This window comes from Dipodascopsis tothii (genome assembly GCF_038497935.1).
Source record: "Dipodascopsis tothii strain CBS 759.85 unplaced genomic scaffold V1510scaffold_22, whole genome shotgun sequence".
NCBI lineage: Eukaryota > Fungi > Ascomycota > Lipomycetes > Lipomycetales > Lipomycetaceae > Neoaidaea > Neoaidaea tothii.
This window is the reverse complement of record NW_027118006.1, coordinates 1-18,159: the sequence shown is the minus strand read 5'-3', so window position 1 is coordinate 18,159 and position 18,159 is coordinate 1. Positions and strand designations below refer to the sequence as shown.

The 18,159-nt window shown below is 69.9% G+C and overlaps 7 protein-coding genes and 1 non-coding gene across 8 annotated transcripts; 4 read left to right on the top strand and 4 right to left on the bottom strand.

Annotated features, from left to right (window-relative positions):
- Positions 1–966: 966 nt before the first annotated feature.
- V1510DRAFT_182485 (DNA replication licensing factor MCM7) lies at positions 967–3,943 on the top strand. The gene is made up of 2 exons (XM_066930419.1): positions 967–1,150; positions 1,273–3,943. Exons 1-2 carry the CDS (start codon positions 1,102–1,104, stop codon positions 3,567–3,569), a joined length of 2,346 nt encoding a protein of 781 aa, XP_066788003.1. The 5' UTR covers positions 967–1,101; the 3' UTR covers positions 3,570–3,943.
- Positions 3,644–5,593, bottom strand: V1510DRAFT_419256 (uncharacterized protein; the record flags this gene model as incomplete). Its single annotated transcript, XM_066934264.1, has 2 exons — positions 4,252–5,593; positions 3,644–4,218 (listed from the first exon to the last, which is right to left on the bottom strand). Coding segments are annotated over exons 1-2 (1,386 nt in total), but the record flags the coding sequence as incomplete, so codon positions are not given.
- Positions 5,594–6,154: 561 nt separating this feature from the next.
- Positions 6,155–7,494, bottom strand: V1510DRAFT_419252 (uncharacterized protein). Its single transcript, XM_066934263.1, has 3 exons — positions 7,361–7,494; positions 6,549–6,634; positions 6,155–6,517 (listed from the first exon to the last, which is right to left on the bottom strand). The coding sequence occupies exons 1-3, from the start codon at positions 7,475–7,477 to the stop codon at positions 6,190–6,192; spliced, it is 531 nt and encodes a 176-aa protein (XP_066788001.1). The 5' UTR covers positions 7,478–7,494; the 3' UTR covers positions 6,155–6,189.
- On the top strand, positions 7,414–9,808 carry V1510DRAFT_431016 (uncharacterized protein; the record flags this gene model as incomplete). Its single annotated transcript, XM_066935414.1, has 2 exons — positions 7,414–7,848; positions 7,880–9,808. Exons 1-2 carry the CDS (start codon positions 7,579–7,581, stop codon positions 9,806–9,808), a joined length of 2,199 nt encoding a protein of 732 aa, XP_066788000.1. The 5' UTR covers positions 7,414–7,578.
- V1510DRAFT_419248 (nitric oxide synthase-interacting) lies at positions 9,801–10,756 on the bottom strand. The gene is made up of 3 exons (XM_066934262.1): positions 10,720–10,756; positions 10,088–10,689; positions 9,801–10,057 (listed from the first exon to the last, which is right to left on the bottom strand). The coding sequence occupies exons 1-3, from the start codon at positions 10,740–10,742 to the stop codon at positions 9,825–9,827; spliced, it is 858 nt and encodes a 285-aa protein (XP_066787999.1). The 5' UTR covers positions 10,743–10,756; the 3' UTR covers positions 9,801–9,824.
- A 1,062-nt stretch (positions 10,757–11,818) lies between these two features.
- V1510DRAFT_t180 lies at positions 11,819–11,890 on the bottom strand. Its single transcript has one exon. It is a non-coding gene; the product is annotated as a tRNA-Arg (tRNA).
- A 136-nt stretch (positions 11,891–12,026) lies between these two features.
- Positions 12,027–14,081, top strand: V1510DRAFT_419245 (dihydroxy-acid/6-phosphogluconate dehydratase). Its single transcript, XM_066934261.1, has 3 exons — positions 12,027–12,215; positions 12,281–12,381; positions 12,415–14,081. The coding sequence occupies exons 1-3, from the start codon at positions 12,163–12,165 to the stop codon at positions 14,031–14,033; spliced, it is 1,773 nt and encodes a 590-aa protein (XP_066787998.1). The 5' UTR covers positions 12,027–12,162; the 3' UTR covers positions 14,034–14,081.
- A 1,586-nt stretch (positions 14,082–15,667) lies between these two features.
- V1510DRAFT_396422 (WD40-repeat-containing domain protein) lies at positions 15,668–17,995 on the top strand. The gene is made up of 3 exons (XM_066931891.1): positions 15,668–15,961; positions 15,992–16,706; positions 16,738–17,995. Exons 2-3 carry the CDS (start codon positions 16,072–16,074, stop codon positions 17,642–17,644), a joined length of 1,542 nt encoding a protein of 513 aa, XP_066787997.1. The 5' UTR covers positions 15,668–15,961; positions 15,992–16,071; the 3' UTR covers positions 17,645–17,995.
- Positions 17,996–18,159: the final 164 nt, after the last annotated feature.

Genomic DNA, 18,159 nt, shown 5'->3' with positions numbered 1-18,159 from the left:
GCGGGCACGCCCTCCGGGGCGGTGTGTGGACGCCACGTTGCGCGTCGTTGGCTCTTTTCGGGGCAGGCGGGCCCGTCGGACACAGCCGCGCTCGCACGGACTGCAGGCGGTCGAGCCAGACTGATGGGTCGCTTCATCTGCAGCTAGTGCCTTGGCGCATCGACCCAGCACCGTGGACACATGCACGGCGTTGGTACCTGTCGCACCATGAGTGCCTACTGCGTTGTCGCTCGCGCCTCCGCCGCCGCCGCGCGGCCGGGTGAGTGGGCCTGCCGGCCGGCAGCGGCGGCAACGGTCGTTTATGACCAGTGCTAGCCAGTAACGCGACCGGGGAGCGCAGCCGGTGTAGACCAGTCCGCGGGCCACGCCGTCGGCCTGGCCGCTCGTCGCCAGAGGCGCGTACGGGGCGACCCGTAGCCTGGGCCGCCCAATCCGGCAAGCTGCCAGGCCTGCAGTAGCGCCGACATTGGGACGGCTGAGTCCAGTAACTCGAGTACTGAGTCCACTGGCCTCTGTTGGCCTCTGCGCCAGTGGTGTCCGGTCCGAGCGGCCTCTGGCCTGTTCGTCTGACCCCGTCCTTTTGAATCCCCTGTCCGCCGGCTGCTGCTCCAAACACCGCACTCGCCCATGGACCACCGACGACTGCTACACGCGCCTGCCGCTGACGGAACCTACAGACCCCAGATCGGCCGCGGAATCGTTGCACGCGTGCGCTTACCCTGGAAGACCTTGAAGACCGTTTATGCACGGCGTGAGAGTGGCTTAAATCTCCTCCTGCGGACGCGATCTGACCGCCACCACCACCGGTTGACGGACGGGGACTGAGGTGGCTCACACGGGCAGCGGACCGGCCGCGGGTGCCGGTGCGCCAACGGCTTGCCGGCCGCAACGCCCTGGGTCTATCAAGCGAGTGCCGGCAAGTGCCGCGCCGACGCGGTGTGCGGCTCAAAACTCAGACGCGTGGTGCATGCGGCATATGTGTGATATCTGACGACGATTAAACCACAATAGCACTCGTCGGTGCACAACGCGTCAACGTCGCGCTTAACGCGGTGCCCCTGCGCAGATTCTTCGCTTTCGCTATCGGCCAGACCAGACAAGATGTCGTTACCGGCGGTAAACATCAACGTGGACTATGAGGATCTGCAGCGTAAGTGCTGTGCGGACGAGTGCGGCGGCGCGGTCCGCTGTCACACGCGCGCCGCCGTCGCTGTCGCGACCTGTCCGGCGTGACGCCCGGCGCACACGCGGCAGCCAGTGCTGACCGGTCAGGGCGGATTGCGATCTTCCTGCGCGAGTACAAGAGCGGGTCCGCGTTCGAGGACGAGGAGGACCTCCTCCCCGACGAGGACAGTGAGGGCTTCGACCCCAAGCGGGGCAAATACATGAACATGCTGCAGCGGGTAGCGAACCGGCAGCAGAGCAGTATCACAATCGAGCTGGACGACATGGACATGTACGAGCAGGGCCGGTCGGACATCGTCGACAAGGTACTGGCCAACGCGCACCGGTACACAGACGTGTTCTCGCGGGCGATCGATGAGGCGATGCCCGAGAGCACGATCGACATGTCGTACAAGGACGATGTGATCGACGTGATCCTGCAGCAGCGGCGGATGCGCAACGGCGCGCGGCCACAGGACGGCAGCGAGAACCCGGAGGAGCTGTTTCCGGCGGACTTGACGCGGCGGTACAACGTGTACTTCAAGCCACCGAAGAACTCGTTCCGGCCCACGCAGCCGGTGCTGGCGGTGCGCGCCGTGCGCGGCGAGCACCTCGGCCGGCTGATCACGATCCGCGGGATTGTGACGCGCGTGTCGGACGTCAAGCCGGCGATGCTGGTGAACGCGTACACGTGCGACAAGTGCGGCTGTGAGGTCTTCCAGGAGGTCAAGAGCAAGCAATTCACGCCGCTGGTGGAATGCCCGAGCGAGATGTGCCAGAAGAACAACAGCAAGGGCCAGCTGTTCATGTCGACGCGGGCGTCGAAGTTCCTGCCGTTCCAGGACGTCAAGATCCAGGAGATGGCGGACCAGGTGCCGATCGGTCACATCCCGCGGACGCTGACGGTGCACTTTACGGGCGACCTCGTGCGCGCGGTGAACCCGGGCGACGTGGCGGACATCGCGGGCATCTTTCTGCCGCAGCCGTACACAGGCTTCAAGGCGCTGCGCGCGGGCCTGCTGACGGACACGTATCTGCAGGCGCAGCACATCGAGCTGCACAAGAAGCAGTACGACGCCATGGAGAGCAACGCCGAGATGACGGCGCGGATCGAGGAGCTGCGCGGGCAGGGCAACGTGTACGACAAGCTCGCGCGCTCCATCGCGCCCGAGATCTACGGCCACGAGGACGTCAAGAAGGCGCTGCTCCTGCTGCTCATCGGCGGCGTCACCAAGGAGATGGGCGACGGCATGCGTATCCGTGGCGACATCAACGTCTGTCTGATGGGCGACCCCGGTGTGGCCAAGTCGCAGCTGCTCAAGTACATCACCAAGGTGGCTCCGCGCGGCATCTACACGACCGGCCGCGGCTCGTCCGGCGTCGGTCTCACGGCCGCGGTCATGCGCGACCCGGTCACGGACGAGATGGTGCTCGAGGGCGGTGCGCTCGTGCTCGCCGACAACGGCATCTGCTGCATCGACGAGTTCGACAAGATGGACGACCTCGACCGGACGGCCATCCACGAGGTCATGGAACAGCAGACGATCTCGATCAGCAAGGCCGGCATCAACACGACACTCAACGCGCGCACGTCGATCCTGGCCGCAGCCAACCCGCTCTACGGCCGGTACAACCCGCGCATCTCGCCGGTGGAGAACATCAACCTGCCGGCCGCGCTGCTCTCGCGTTTCGACATCCTCTTCCTCATTCTCGACACGCCCGGTCGCGACGAGGACGAGCGGCTGGCGAACCACGTCGCGTTCGTGCACATGAACAACCGGCACCCGGACATGGATTTTGAGCCACTCGAGCCCAACATGATCCGCGAGTACATCTCGCGCGCGCGGCAGAAGCGGCCGGTTGTGCCGACCGAGGTCTCGGACTACGTCGTTGGCGCATACGTGCAGATGCGCCAGCAGCACAAACGGGACGAGGGCTCGCAGCGTCAGTTCACGCACACGTCGCCCCGAACGCTGCTCGCCATCTTGCGTATGTCGCAGGCGCTCGCGCGTCTGCGGTTCGACGACAAGGTCATCTTTGGTGACGTCGATGAGGCCCTGCGGCTGATCGAGGTCTCCAAGGCGTCGCTCTACGACAAGGAGCACGACAACGAATATCAGGACGCGACCGCGGCCTCGAAGATCTACAAAATCATTCGAGACCTGGCCAACGCCGACGGCTCGCGCTTCATCGCACGCTGGCCGATGCGCACCATCAAGGAGCGTGTCTTCGCCAAGGGCTTCAACGAAGACCAGCTCACCGACTGCGTTGCCGAGTACTCGGCCCTTGGCGTTTGGCAGACGTACCGTAACGGTACCCGTCTGGCCTTTATCAACGTTGACGATGAAGAGGGCTTTGCTCTGGACGACGAAGACGACGACAGCGACGTGATCATGGAGGACTAGCCTCGACCGTCGCATGCGCCAAGCGCAGCCATCTACGGGCCCGAGGGCCCAGCCATCTATCGTCATATTATTAGGGGTTAACGAGTTGCTCATGTATTGTTTTTTGCTCTGCCACGTTCTGTACTGCAATGATTCATTAACTAATCGTACACGTACTGTACACGCCGGACCGTTACTGGAACGAGCCCTTGAAGAGGGCCATCAGCCCGGCCGAGTGCCGCTTCTTCTTCTTGACTGGCGACGGCAGGCTGACGCCAGATGCGCGCCGGTCAAGGGGAATGCCGTCCTCGTCGTCGTCGTCGGCCTCCTTGTCCGAGTCCGAGCCCGAGTCCGAGCCCGAGTCCGAGCCGGACCCGGACGCGTCCGCGGACTCGGAGTCGCTGGACTCAGGTCCGAGCGAGAACGCCACCGGACCGGGCTTGGGCCGCGCCATGATGCCGCTCGTGGTCTCGTGCACCTCAGGCACGCCGAGCTTGGCCAGATCGCTGAGCGACTTGAGCGACGGCACGCGCACTTCGGCGCGTTTGAGCGCAGCCACGTGCGGGCTCTGCAGCGGCGCCGCAGCCGCGGCGACCTTGTTGAGCAGCGGCGTGGCCGCGACCGGCTTGACGGCGGCCGGGGCGGGAACGCGGAGCGATTCGGGTGTAGACTGCGGTCAGCGATGGCGCTGGTGGCCACTTACGTAGACGTCCTCCTTGCTGGTGTCAGCGCTGGGCGCGTCCGAGTCCGAGTCCGAGTCCGGCAGCGGCTGCGCGGACGGCAGCGAGCTGGGCGGGTCCATGTCGCCGTCTGTTGCGTAGACCGACTCCTGCGTGTCGACAAACTCGGCCTCGGTCTCGGTGGCCGGCGACGACGGCGGTGAGAATGGCGACGAGAGCCCGGTGGGCGCAGCCGCGGCCTTTTTGGGCGCCGGCTGGGCCTTGGCCTTGGGCGCCAGCTTGGACTCGGTCGTGGACTCGGTCGCGGACTCGGTCACAGGTGCGGGTTCGGCCGCGGTCTTGGACTCAGTCTTGGACCCAGCCTTGGGTCCGGTCTTGGGTCCGGCCTGAGATTCGGTCGTTGACCCCGCGGACCCCGGCTTGGACCCGGGCTTGGACCCGGTCGCAGACCCAGCGGACCCAGGCCTGGACTCGATCACGACTTTGGCCGTGGTCTTGGGTTTGCCGGGTGAAGCCGGAACCTTTGGGGACGCCGCGGCTTTGGCCGGCGAGACTGGTGTAGCATTGGCCTCCGTGGCCTTGGCCGTCTTCTTCGGCGACTTGGGCGTCCGTGGTGACTTTTTTGGCGACGCTGGCGTCGGCTCGGGGGTTACTGGCCGCTCAGTAGGCGTAGCCGGAGTAGCAGGGGTGGCTTCGGCGGCGGCAGCGGCAGCCTCGGCGGCAGCGGCCTTCTTTTGGGCCGCGGTCTGCTTTTTGGCCGCCGGCGACGGCTTTACCGGGACACCGTTGGTCGTGTCGTTGGCAGTCCCATTGGCTGCGTTCTTGGGAGTGCCATTGGGCGTCGCCGCATCCGCCTTGTCAGCTTTGGTCGCCGGTACAGCCTTGGCCTTCTTGGCCTTGGGCGCTGGCTTTTCGGCAACTTTGTCGACAGGCTTGTTGGCAGCCTTGTCGATCGGCCCGTCCGCCTTTTCAGCTGTCGTCTCGGCAGTCTTGGCCTCGGCCGCCGCCTTAGCCTCGGCCGCCGCCTTCTCTCTGGCCTCCTTCTCGCGGGCAGCCTTGGTCTTCTTGGCCGCCTTCGGCTTTTGCTCGGGCTTGGCCTCGGCCATGGGCGTGTCGCCGTCGGCGTCCGGCTTACCGTTGGCCTTGCCGTCCGCCTTGGCCGCCGGTGTGTCTTTCGCGTCGGCCTTGGCCTCCGCCTTGGCCTTCTTCGCCCGTGGCTTGGGCTTAGCCGGCGTGGCCGGGGTCGCCGGCGGCTGCTCGGCTGGCTTGGCCACCGGCTCAGCCGGCGCAGGCTCAGCTACCGGCACGTGCTCCGGTCCAGCCGTCGGTGCCGCCGTCGACGCAGTCTCGGCCGCCGGCGTGGCCGGTTCGACGTCCGCAGGCCTCTTGCGCGGCGTCTTGGGCGTCACAGCCGTCCGCGGGCGCTTCGCCGCCCGCTCGTCGTTCCAGATTGACCGGCGCTTGGCCGGCTCGGGCATCAGCAGGGCCGGCACCGGGGCCTGGTCGGCCGGAAACACGTAGAGCACGCGGTCGGCGGGATCCAGAACCTGGCCCACGGCGTAGTCGGGGTCGAGGTCGAACAGCGCCGAGTCACGCATGTTGACAACGTCAATCGGCCTACTGTCAGCGCACTCGTGGTCGCACGTACCGGTCGTCGGGGTAGAGGGCGCGGAACCGGCCCATGATCTCTGTGCGGACCTGCCGCAGCGGCGCGGTGCTGGCCGTCAGGTGCACAAACTGCCGCACGACGGTCGGCGCCGGCGCGTCCGCGTCCTGCGAGACCTTGACGTGGACCTTAAACACCTCGTTCATGCGATCGGTCTCTGTGGTGGTGCCGGTGATGGCTCGATCAAAGGATGGTGGTGGGTGGCCGGGCTTGGGAAATTTTTACGATCGGCGTCGGCCACGCGACGCCGGGCACGCGAATTCGTCCACACTCAATTGCTATATACATCTACACGCTACCGGTCCGGCTGGCGCCCGTAGCCGCCGCGGCCAGGGTCGTAGTCGTCACGGTACTCGTCGCGGACCTGGCCGCCGGACCGCCCGCGGCCGTACTGGCGGCCCTCGCGGAAGCCGATGTCGAGGTCTGTGCGGATGATGCGCTCGTCGAGCTTGGTCTGGTTGACGTACTTCATGCAGTCGAGCGCGGCTTCGCGCTCGTAGTACTCGACGAAGCAGAACCCGCACGGCGTCTTGGTGAAGCGGTCGAGGCCCATGACGATGCGCTTGACCTCACCGCACTTGCCGAAGAGCTCGGTGATCTGCTCCTCAGTGGTGTAGAACGAGCTGGGGTCAGCGCGGCGACGGAGCTACGTACAGGTTGCCGACGTAGAGCGTGGTGGAGTCCTTGAGCTCTTCGTTGACCATGAGGTCCTCGTTGAAGTTGTCGTCCTCGGTTTTTTTCTGCCGTCAGCGAGGTCGGAGGCCTGGGGCGGCGCGATGCCGCGGCAGCGAGGCGGCGAGATGGCATATAGCCGCAGCGCATATAGCCGCAGCGCGCGGGTCGGGTCGCGGCCGGCTGCGGGTCGCCCGGCGGGTCGCGAGTCACGGCAGCGCGGGTCGGGCGATCCGGAATTGGTGTGACAGGCGTTCAGGCTGCAGGGCGCCGGCGGTCGGGGATCGGGCCGGCGTCGTACAGCAGCCGGGTCGGCGGTGGCATTGGGTCGCAGGTCGGGCCGGGTCGCGCCGGGTCGCATCTGATGGCAGTGGCACCGGGTCGGTCCCGGGTCGAGCGCGCTGGCCGCCAGGCCGCCCCGACCCGGCCACCGCCCGTACCGTCCGTACCGTTGTACCACCCACCGTACCGAGTACCGCCCACCGTACCGAGTACCGCCCACCGTCCCAAGTACCGCCGGCCGAGCGGAGCCCGGTCATGCGTCGGCGTAGCACAGACGACGCGGGCGTTTCACAGCGGGCGCTTGACAGCCGCACGCCGTGCGGCGCGCTCCTTCACCACCAGATCCCTGTCCGCTCCCGCGTCCGCGCTCGCCAGCAGCCTGCCGCCGCGCAGCAGCCCGCTGCCCGCCGAGCCTGCAATCCTCAGTCGCACCCGCGCGCCACGTCTCTCGGCGGCCACGTCTTTCCGGCCAGCCGCGTCTCCGCCGCGTCTAGCCCCCACGCTTCACTTACCATCGACCGGCGATCCAGGTACGAGGACGGCGTATCCATGCGCGAAACCGAGTGAATGTACCGGGTAGCCGGCTTGGGCCGGACGTCCGGCCCTGCGTCCGTGGAGCGGTCGGCCATGTTGAGGGATCTTGACCAGAAAAAAATTCGCGAGCTGGGTTGTGCTGCACCACATCAAGCAGATCCAGAGCGCACAGCGCGCAGAATCAGCGCAGACCAGGATGCGAGCACAGACGGCACAGCGGCCGGGTGCTGGCCCGGCCCGGCAGCTGCAGGACGATGCGGCCGCGGCCGTGGTCGCAGACGCGGACACGGATCTGGCGGCGCAGCTGGCCGCGCACGCGGTGTTTGGTAACGACGACGCCGGCGCCGGCGCGCTGGCGCTGGTGGCCGGCGAGCGCGCCCGGGCCGTCGTGGCCGCGGACGACGAGGTGTACGTGGCCGCGGACGGCGCCGTGCGGTGGGCTCGCGCGGACGAGGACGGATTCAAGGTACGTGGACGGGCGGCGGCGCTGACGGCAGACGATCGACTTGGGGACGACGGCGCCGGTGACGGCCGTGGCCGTCAACCGCACGCGCACGTACGTGGCCGCGGTCGCGGGCGACGCGGTCGTGGTCGTGGCCACGCGCGGCGGCCGGCCGCGGACTGTGGCCGAGTCGGCCACGGTGGTGCAGATCGGCTGGCACCCGCTGGCGCGCGACGACGACGCGCTGGTGGTGCTTGACGCGGACGGACTGGCGCTCTACGACGTGGCCGTTGGCGATGCGCCCGACGCGGCAGTCGCCTTTGGGGCCGGCGACGGCTTTGGCCTGGACGACGCCGCCGGGCTCGACCCGGCCGGGTTCTGCTTCGGGCCGCCGGGGCCGGGGCTGGGCGCCATGGCTACCTACGTGCTCTCGGTGGATGGCGACGTGTTTGTCGTCTGCCCGTTTGTGCCGCGCGTGTGCGCAGTGCCAGTGGCCGACATGCGGGAGGCTGTGGACTGGGCGGCGGCCGACGAGCGCCGGACGCCGGCGGCCGGCCGCGCCGCAGCGCGCGCGCAGCTGACGTGGGTCGTGGCCGCCGCGCGCGACGCGCTCGATCCCGCGCGCGCGGCCGGCGTGGCCGCGCGCGCCGGTGCGGACGGCCTGGCCGTGGCCGTCGGCGTGTTTGCGCGTCCGGCGGGCGGCACGCCGGTGCTGCAGGGCCCGTTCAGCCAGCAGCCATTCCCGCGGCAGCTCTACGGCGGCCGGGCGCACGCGATTGCGGCCACCGCCGTCGGCTCAGCGACCGCACTGGCCGTTGCGTTTGCCGGCGGCCGCGTCACGCTGCTGCTGGCTCCGGCCGCGCCGCGCGCGCGCTGGGCACCGGCGGAGCTGCCGCCGCTGGTCGTGCTCGAGTCGGTCGCGTTCTCGGCGCCGGCCGGCGACGGGCCGGCTCTGCTGGCCGCCGTCGGCAGCAAGGTCGTGGCCGGCGCGGGCCGCCGCGTGGCCGTGCTCGACTGCACGCGCTGGCACGGCGCGCTGGCGTCCGCGCTGGCCGGCTCGGCCGCCGACGTGCGCGCGTTCATGGCTGCGCCGCCGCAGACCGCAGTCTCGGTCGCGCTCGGCCCGGCCGAGCTGGCCGCGCCGGTCGCCAGCCTGGCCGTTGTCTGCAACGACGTGCTAGCCGAGGCCGTCGTCGTCCTGACGGCGGCGGGCGTGCGCACGGCGGCCGTGTCGCCACCCACGCGGCCGCCGGCCGCGCGGCCAGTGTCGTCGGCCGCGCCGGCCTTCGGCGTCCTGCCCGGCGCGCTGCCGGACGCAGGCTCGCTGACGCCTGCCAGCCGGCTGCGCGCCCGCGCCTCGGCCCTGCGCGCCGAGGCCGATTTCTCGCTGACTTCGCCGGCGCCGGCGTCGCCGGCAGCGCTCCAGTTCCTCGGCTCAGCCGTCGAGGCTGCGGTCGCCGACATGAAGGCCGCCCACGCGGTGTCTCTACAGGTCCACCGACGGCTGGCCGCCCACCGGGCCGAGCTCAGCCGGCAGCTCTCGGCCGTGGCCGACCTGGTCGCCCGGCAGAACGCGCTCGACCGCGGCCAGACAGCGGCCGTGGCCGCCGCCACCGCGCGCCAGGCGGCGCTGCACGCCCGTGTCGACACGCTCCTGCGCCGGTTGGCCGTCGGCCGGTCCGCGCCGCTGTCCGAGGCCGAGAAACGGTGGGCACAGGAGCTGCGGCGCATGCGGCTGGCCGTCGACGGCGACCGCGGGCTGCGCGCGCGCGCCCGCGCGGACGCCGCCCAGGTCGCCGCCCTGGCCAAGGCCGCCGCCGCGCCCTTCCAGCCGCCGCCGCCGGTCGCGCTCGACGTCGGCACGGTGCCGCGGCTGCGCGCGCTGCTCGACAGCGAGGCGCGCGCGGTCGACCACGCGCGGTCGTCGTTGACCGGCCTGCTGGCCCGCGTCGACCGCGCGCTGGCGGCGACCCGAATTGAATAGCATGTACATTGTTCTACTAGCCCTGGAATGCAACGCCCTCTTTGGTGGCCTCGGACCGGCCGGCGGCGGCGAAGCCTGTGCCCTCGCGGCGAACGAGCACGGCGCCAGGCGAGCCCGTGTCGCCGGCAACACCGGCGTCCGCGCCGCACTCGAGGCACGACCGGCGCTCGGCCGGGCCGTCGGCGTCGGCCTTGGCAGCCACGCCGTCAAAGCACCGGCGGCACACGACATGGCCGCACGGCTTGAGCACTGGGTCAGCGCGTCCGGCGATCTACTCACAGTATCCGTCCATGGCGTTGCCAAACGGCTTGCGGCACGCCGGGCATACGCGGCGGGGCTCGCCGCCGTCCTGGGTCTCCTCGGCAAACTTGACGCTGACCAGCTGCCGCAGCGCCAGCGCGTGCGGCCGAGCGGTCTCGGACATGGGACACACGGCGGCCAGCCGGCGCTTGCGCACAGGCGGCGCCACGCCCGCCGGCGCCTGCGACGGCACCCAGAACGCGGTCTGGCGGCGGCGCTCGGCAGCTGCAGTGGGCGCGCGGCTGGCGCCGACGCCGGCCTGCTGTTCGAACGCGGCCACGGTCTTGGCGGTCTCGGCGGCCGCCTTGGTCGCGGCTTCGGCGGCGGCGGTGCGCTCGGCCTCGGCCATCTCGACCTCCATGCGCTTGATCTCGGCGTGCTGGGCGACCAGGTTCTGCACGATGCACTCGCGGCAGTACACGTGGCCCTCGCTGGCGCAGGCGACCGGGTCCCGAGCCCGCATCAGACAGAGGCAGCACATGTCGAGCTCGCGGAACGAATCGCTGGTGAGCCGCTGCCGCTGCCGGCCGTACTGCTTGAGCAGCGACCGCTCGTACGCGGTGAAGTACGACGATGCCGTGCTGCCGTTAGCGCGCCCGCGATCCACTTACTTTCGCTTCGAGTGCCGGGCCATCTTGCTGCTGGAGTGCGGCGGCCGGGCTTTTCTCGTGATAGCCGGGTAACGTGTTCCTCTGCGGCGGGCATGTAGCCGCACGTCCCAGCAGAGCCAGCAGCCACAGTGCCCAGCCCGGACGCGGCTGGTGGCGGCTGGTGGCCGCAGGCATGTAGCCGCAGAGCATGCATATAGCCGCTCGCAAGTGCCCGCAGTGAATCCCATATAGCCGCATACGCATGCTGCATATAGCCGCAATGCCACGCGGCACCCGCCGCTCGCGGCCACACTGCCGTGTTGCTGGTCGCCGCCGGCCAGGCTGCTTGTCGCCGAGCAGATAAATTGACGAACTCAGGCGTGTGGTGCGTCTGGCGAGTCGTGGTCTGTGCGGCTGCAGATGTGCGGGTGCAATGGGACTTTGGTACTTAGGCCCATCTCCACACTACCACACTACGCGACCACTTCTGGTGAGCCTATGGCGGCGGCGTCGCCGAGTGTGGCTGCACTCCAGACGGGCGTTCCGGCGATCGTGTATCTTGAGTCTGCCCGAAAGGCAGTACCGCTGTCGGAGGCCCATATAGCCGCCACAGGGCATATAGCCGCCGTACGCTCCTCCGCAGGCTCTGTCGAGGACGGTTGCCACATGTGGCGCATAGCCGCCCGCAGGGCCTACCCTCGACGGAGTCGCCGCCGGAGGCTCGTCCATTGCCGAGCTGCCCGTCAACTGAACCTACATTGCGCTGTGCCCAGTCCCCAGTGCGCCGGCCCTTCACACCAGCGCCCACCTATGACGTAGTCTCTGAGATCCGTCAACGTGCTCGCTTGCATGCTCTATCGTGGTACCTGCGGGGGCACTGCATCAGCGCGCCGCGCGTCGCGCGCACAATCAGCGCAGCTCGGCCTCGACACGCCAGCTCGGAGGCAGCCGAGCCAGCCAGAGGCGTCGCATAGCGCTGAGTCATAGAGGCGTCGCATAGCGCTGAGTCATAGCTGCAGCCGGTACCGGCGCGGGGTTACTCACAGCCGGGCGAGCCGGTGGATCACATAGCGGAGCTGTGACCCGCGGGGCGGGGATCCGAGTCATGGGGAAGAAAAAAAGATCCAGGCGGGACTCGAACCCGCAATCTTTGCCTCCGGAGAGCAACGCCTTACCTTTAGGCCACTAGACCGCAGTACAGAAGACGAGGCGCGTTAGCACATGTAGGGTAGCGTTGCTTACCCGGCCTGCCGATATCGGCTCCCGCGCAGCGCAATGTGTCAGTCATAGACCCCAGCGCCCACTAAGGCGCCCGATAAATACGCTGACCGACGTGGGAGAACATATCAGACGACGGCAAAAAAATTCAATCGACGATCGAACGTCAACCTCCAGGCACCCCAGCGCGCACACAGATCGCGCACACGGACAGGACACATCGGACCTTCACATACCGCCAGATCAATGTTGCGGGGGACCACAATTGCGCGCAGCGCGCACGCGGCCGCGGCCGGAAGGTACGAAAAATTTTCGCTCGGCCCGGCGGAGGCCGGGCGCGCGGGCAGGGCTGACTGACGGCCAGGCGGATGCTGAGCACGACGCGTGCGGTGCGTGAGGAGCGGCTCAACAAGTTCTCGGCGGAGATCACGCAGCCCAAGTCGCAGGGCGCGTCGCAGGCGATGCGTAAGTAGCCGGGAGAGCGCGCGCTGACGGCAGTCTACGCCACCGGCTTCACGGACGAGGACCTCAACAAGGCGCAGGTCGGCATCTCGAGTGTGTGGTACTCGGGCAACCCGTGCAACATGCACCTGCTCGACCTGGGCACGCGCGTGCGCCAGGGCGTCGACGCGGCCGGGCTCAAGGGCCTGCAGTTCAACACGATCGGCGTCTCGGACGGCATCTCGATGGGCACCAAGGGCATGCGGTACTCGCTGCAGTCGCGCGACCTGATCGCGGACTCGATCGAGACGGTCATGTTCGGCCAGCACTACGACGCCAACGTGTCGATCCCGGGATGCGACAAGAACTTGCCCGGCGTGCTGATGGCCATGGGCCGCGTCAACCGGCCGTCGATCATGCTCTACGGCGGCACGATCCGCGCGGGCCGCGCCGGCTGCATGCCCGAGACCGACATCGACGTGATCTCGGCGTTCCAGGCCTACGGCCAGTTCATCTCGGACGCGATCGACGAGCCCACGCGCAACGACATCATCCGCCACGCGTGCCCCGGCGCCGGCGCCTGCGGCGGCATGTACACGGCCAACACGATGGCCTCGGCGGCCGAGACCATGGGCATGACCCTGCCAGGCTCGTCGTCGTTCCCGGCCGAGTCGGACGAGAAGCAGCAGGAGTGCCTGGACATCGGCCCGGCCGTCCGCAACCTGATGCGCCTCGGCCTGCGCCCGTCCGACATCATGACCCGCCAGGCGTTCGAGAACGCCATGGTCTACATCACCGTCACCGGCGGCTCGACCAACGCCGTGCTGCACCTGATTGCGATCGCCGACGCCGTCGGCGTCAAGCTCACGATCGACGACTTCCAGGCGGTGTCGGACCGCACGCCGCTGCTGGCCGACTTCAAGCCGTCGGGCAAGTACGTCATGGCCGACCTGCTGCGCTACGGCGGCACCCCCGCCGTGCACAAGTTCCTGATCCGCGAGGGCCTCATCGACGGCTCGGCCATGACCGTCACCGGCAAGACGCTCGCCGAGAACGTCGCCGGCGCCAAGGACTTTGACGACCAGCCCATCTTCCGGCCGCTGTCGAACCCGATCAAGCCCACCGGCCACCTGCAGATCCTGCGCGGCAACCTCGCGCCCGGCGGCTCCGTCGGCAAGATCACCGGCAAGGAGGGTACCGTCTTCCGCGGCCGCGCGCGCGTCTTTGACGCCGAGGACGACTTTGTCGCCGCCCTCGAGCGCGGCGAGATCAAGAAGGGCACCAAGACCGTCGTCATCATCCGCTACGAGGGCCCCCGCGGCGGCCCCGGCATGCCCGAGATGCTCAAGCCGTCGTCCGCGCTCATGGGCTACGGCCTGGGCCAGGACGTTGCCCTGCTCACCGACGGCCGCTTCTCGGGCGGCTCGCACGGCTTCCTGATCGGCCACATCGTGCCCGAGGCCCAGGACGGCGGCCCCATCGCGCTCGTCGAGGATGGTGACGAGATCGTCATCGACGCCGAGGTCAACGAGATCAACTGGCTGGTCTCGGACGAGGAGGCCGCGGCCCGCCGCGCCAAGTTCGTTGCGCCGCCGCTGCGCTACACCCGCGGCACGCTTTTCAAGTACGCCAAGAACGTCACGGACGCGTCCCGTGGCTGTATCACCGACGTTTAGCGCGGTTCCTGTCGATTGCAGAAAAGTTTGAATAAAAGTAGACTCGTATCTGGCGGCTCGCTGGAACAGCGGGCACGGTCTCGGCTCCGCCGATGGCGCTGTCACATCTGGCCGGCCCGTGGCACCGGCGCTTCACCGATCGGCACCGGCGCGGCCGGCCGGGCCGATCGCCCGGCGCGGCGGACGCCACGACGGCGCCACGGCGCCACGACGCGTCGCGCCGCACATCGTGCGGCTCTCACGTGATCGCGTCCGTCGCGTCCACCGCGCCGCTAAGGTTACGTCACCGCGCCGCTGTTCGTCCCCGGCCCGGCCGCCGCCTGGCAGTCCGCCCGGCAGCGGGCGTCCGTCGGCCCGGCAGCTGCCGTCGGCACGCCGGCCCCGCAGGCCACGCCGGGGGCCGTCACAGATCGTCGGGCGGCCGTGTGAAAGCCGTGGGCCATGTGAAATGCGCGCCGGGAATGTGATGAGCCCGGGCACTGCCGTGATTGCCTCGAGGCGCGGGACAGACAGGCCCGGGCACAGCAGCACAGGCCCAACAGCCAGGCGCACCGTGCCCGCGAGGGCACACGGGGCTAAGAACATAAATAGCCGGCAGCGCCAACGGGCAGCGCGGCAGGCGGCCGGCCCGCCGGACAATACCCCTGGCCCATACCCGGCCCCGGGGACCCGGTTTGCGCGGGTCCGGGCAACGCCTATACCCGGCCCCAAGGGCCCGGCCGCACGGTCCGGGTCCGGGCCGCACGCCTATACCCGGACCTGTCGCGATACCCGCCGAGCCGGCAGCGTAGCGAGCCGCGCCGCTGCAAGCGTGAGGCCGCCGTAGCTGCCGGCTATACCCGATACCGTTGCCCGATACCGCAGGCTCTGCGCGCACGCCATGGAGCCGGCGATACCCGACGCGCGTAGAGTAGCGCCGCACGCGGTGCGGCTGACAGCCGCACCGCGTGCGGCTCGTGTGACGCCGCACCGCGTGCGGCGCCCGCGCGTGTCACGCGGCCGCACCACGTCGCGCCGTCCGCACCACGACACGGAAGCAACCATGCCGCCGACGGCGGCCCCTGCGGCCACCGCCGCGTCTGCCGCACCCCGGACGGCCGCCGGCGGATCTAGGGACGCGTCTGCCAGCCGCGCTGACGCCAGAAGGAACCAGGAAAACACCCACGGTCGCGCGCGCCGGAGTCGCAGTCTGGCCTCCAATCTGGCCGCCGGCAGCCCGGCGGCGCCGGCCACGCCCGATGTGCGCCGGCCGGCGCGTCCGGCACGGCCGCGGCCACGCAGCCTCCACTTCACGAGCCCGACGGTCGAGTATGCCAGCTCGTTTGTCGACCAAGACGAGATTCCGCCGGCCGAGCTGCCGCCCGCCGGACGCAAGCGGCGGTCGCGCACGAGCTCGGGCCGGCACGCCAAGCGATGGGACGGCAGCCCGGGCCGTAGCAGCCGCGAAGGCGCCGACGGCGATGGCGACCGCGCCGACAACAGCTCGGACTCGGATCTGATGTATCTCGGCAACCTCGAGGTTCCCGAGCCCACGAGCGCGTTCGCGCCGCTGGCCGGCTGGCTGGCGGTGGCCTGGCCACGGCCGGCGACCGACGCGCCCGTGCTCACAGCCGTGGACAATGTGTCGCGGCCGCCGCGGACGAAACGCCGGCGGCGGGCCACAGACGCGTACGATTCCGATGCATTCGAGGAGTACAGCCTGTTTGACGAGACCGAGGAGGTCGCAGCCGCCCGCGAGCGGGCCGCCCGCGAGTCCGCGCGGCCCGAGAGCCCTCCGGTCGCGACGACGGCGCCGCCAGAGGCCTCTACCAGCGCCGACCTGCGGCTATATGCGGCGGTGACGGCCCTGACTCGGCGGCCGTACCTCTCTGCACGAGCTCGGGCGTTCCTCTCGTCGCTGGGACCCTGGCGAGGCTTTGCGGGCTACGGTAAGTGCGTTGTGGGCGTACTGACGGCAGAAAACGCCGTCGTCCATGTGGATTTTTTGCCGGCCGAAGCCGCAATTGTGCACGCGGCCGTGGCCGCGGCGCCGCCAGCGATGCCCGACCGCGCGGCCGTTGCCCTGATCGAGCACATGGCGGCCCGACTGCCGGGCCGCACGGCGGACGACGTGGCGCTGTTTCTGGGCGACGGCATGCCCTCCGGCGACCGCGTGGTCCAGGTGGACACACTAGTCGAACGCACGCGCCGCCGCGGCGGCGGCCCGCTGCTGACCCGCGAGCTTGGCGGGTCTGTTGCCGCCGCTGGCCGGACGCTGGCCAGCCGGCTGCAGTTTCGCCAAGTGGCGCGGCTCGGGCGCGGGTCCGGCGACGTCATGGACGCCCGATTTTCGCCGGACGGGCGCACGTTTGCGCTCGCCTGCACAGCCTCACCGGACGAGTACAACCGAGACGGCAACCTGCGCCTGGGCGCGCTGCGGGCGGGCCGGCTGCGGGTGTTGGGCGAGCACAGACTGCGGAGCAAGACCGGCGAGGTCTTTGCGACCGTGTCGTGCGTCCGGTTCGGGCTGTCGGGGCCATTCCTCTTCTCGGGCGGGTTCGACAGGGCCGTGCGCTCGTGGAACACGGCGGACGGCCGGCCTGTCGGCGCGCGCATGGTGCGGCACGCCGTAAAGTGCCTGGACAACAGCCTGGCCGGCGGCCGCGAGACGCTGGCCGCCGGGCTGGCCAACGGGTAAGCAAGCACCTGGACCCGCTGACAGCAGCGACGTGGCTCTCTACGCAGTGGGCGCCAGCGGCGTCCTGGGAGGCCTGAAAACGGTGCGTGGCCCGGCAGCCGGTCTGTCGCCAGCGTGCGTAGCCTTTGGCGCCGGCGCGCTCGGCAGTCGGCTGGTCGTCGCGTACGAGAGCGTCGACGCCAGCGGCGGTGCCCTGGCACTTGTCGACGTCGAGCGCGGGCGCCCGGCGTGGACGGCCGGCGCCGGCCGCGACTACAGCGACGTCTACGTGCACGGCGGCCTCGGCGTGTGTGTGACAGCCTGCCTGGCCGCGGACGGCCCCGGCAGCGTCGTGCAGACCTGGGACGGACGCGCCGCGGCGCCGTCAGCCGCCCTGGTGTCGCCGCAGACGGACATTAACCGGGTCACCCTTGGACCCGACGGCCGGCTGGTGACGGCGTCGGCCACAGACGGCAGCACGCTCGTCTACGACGCCCGCGCGGGCGCCGCGCCGCTGCACGAGCTGCGCCACGGCGGCGCCTGGCTGTCCCGGACCGCCGCCGCCGCGGACGCCGACGACACCGGCGTCACCGCGGCCATCTGGACCGACGGCTCCGACCGGCTGCTGACCGGCGGCTCCGACGGCTGCGTCAAGCTCTGGGACGTCCGGCGCGGCACGCTCGTAGCCGACGTCTTTGCCGGCCAGGCTCCTGTCATGAGCGCGGCCCTGTCGCCCGACGGCAGCCGGCTGCTCGTCGGCGACGGTCTCGGCGAGGCGTATGTGCTCTCGCGCGAGTACGGGCCGCTGGACGGGTCCGACTGGACGGTCGAGAGCGCCGCGTCGACTCGCCGCGCGCCAGCGCGCCCCGCGCACGACGCCGCGCGCGCGCTGCTGGCGTCCGGCCGCGTTCGGCTCGTGCGCGACGCGTTTGGGGCACACATCGTGGGACGCTGAGCCGCGCGGCGTGCGGCTCGCACCGCAGGCCACTGAGCCGCACGGTATGCGGCTCGCAGTCAGGGAGCGCCGAGCCGCGTGGTGTGCGGCTCACACATCGCGGGCGCTGAGCCGCGCGGCATGCGGCTGACACTCGTGGAGCGCCGAGCCGCGCGGCCTGCGGCTCACGTCCAGACGCAGCCGTGCGACCCTGGCGCAACTCCGTCGGGGCACGCTGCGGCATATAGCCGCATACAGCCACCTGTCTTTGGGCGCACCCCGCTGGAGTTGCCGCCGGAGCTCTGGCGATTCCGTCAATGTTCGGACAGTCATATAGCCGCATATAACCACGCCCTCGGGCAGATCATATAAGCGCACGTAGCCGCCTGCCCGCAGGGCACCACCCTCGACGGAGTCGCCGCCGGAGGCTGTCTGGCGAGCCTCCGGCGGGGGGGCCCGCGGCGGGGGGCGGGGCCCCGGGGGGGCGCGGGGGGGGGGGGGGGTGTTTGGGGGGGGGCCCCCCCCCCCGGGCGCGC

Coding starts and splice junctions, on each gene's coding strand:
- V1510DRAFT_396422 (XM_066931891.1), top strand. CDS start 16,072: ATGCCCGACCGCGCGGCCGTTGCCCTGATCGAGCACATGGCGGCCCGA. Junction 16,707..16,737: donor GCCGCCGGGCTGGCCAACGG/GTAAGCAAGCAC, acceptor CGCTGACAGCAG/CGACGTGGCTCTCTACGCAG.
- V1510DRAFT_419248 (XM_066934262.1), bottom strand. CDS start 10,742: ATGGCCCGGCACTCGAAGCGAAA. Junction 10,690..10,719: donor GCCCGGCACTCGAAGCGAAA/GTAAGTGGATCG, acceptor CGCTAACGGCAG/CACGGCATCGTCGTACTTCA. Junction 10,058..10,087: donor CAACGCCATGGACGGATACT/GTGAGTAGATCG, acceptor GCGCTGACCCAG/TGCTCAAGCCGTGCGGCCAT.
- V1510DRAFT_419252 (XM_066934263.1), bottom strand. CDS start 7,477: ATGGCCGACCGCTCCACGGACGCAGGGCCGGACGTCCGGCCCAAGCCG. Junction 6,635..7,360: donor ACCTGGATCGCCGGTCGATG/GTAAGTGAAGCG, acceptor CGCTGACGGCAG/AAAAAAACCGAGGACGACAA. Junction 6,518..6,548: donor ACGCTCTACGTCGGCAACCT/GTACGTAGCTCC, acceptor CGCTGACCCCAG/CTCGTTCTACACCACTGAGG.
- V1510DRAFT_419245 (XM_066934261.1), top strand. CDS start 12,163: ATGTTGCGGGGGACCACAATTGCGCGCAGCGCGCACGCGGCCGCGGCC. Junction 12,216..12,280: donor CACGCGGCCGCGGCCGGAAG/GTACGAAAAATT, acceptor ACTGACGGCCAG/GCGGATGCTGAGCACGACGC. Junction 12,382..12,414: donor GGGCGCGTCGCAGGCGATGC/GTAAGTAGCCGG, acceptor CGCTGACGGCAG/TCTACGCCACCGGCTTCACG.
- V1510DRAFT_182485 (XM_066930419.1), top strand. CDS start 1,102: ATGTCGTTACCGGCGGTAAACATCAACGTGGACTATGAGGATCTGCAG. Junction 1,151..1,272: donor GGACTATGAGGATCTGCAGC/GTAAGTGCTGTG, acceptor CTGACCGGTCAG/GGCGGATTGCGATCTTCCTG.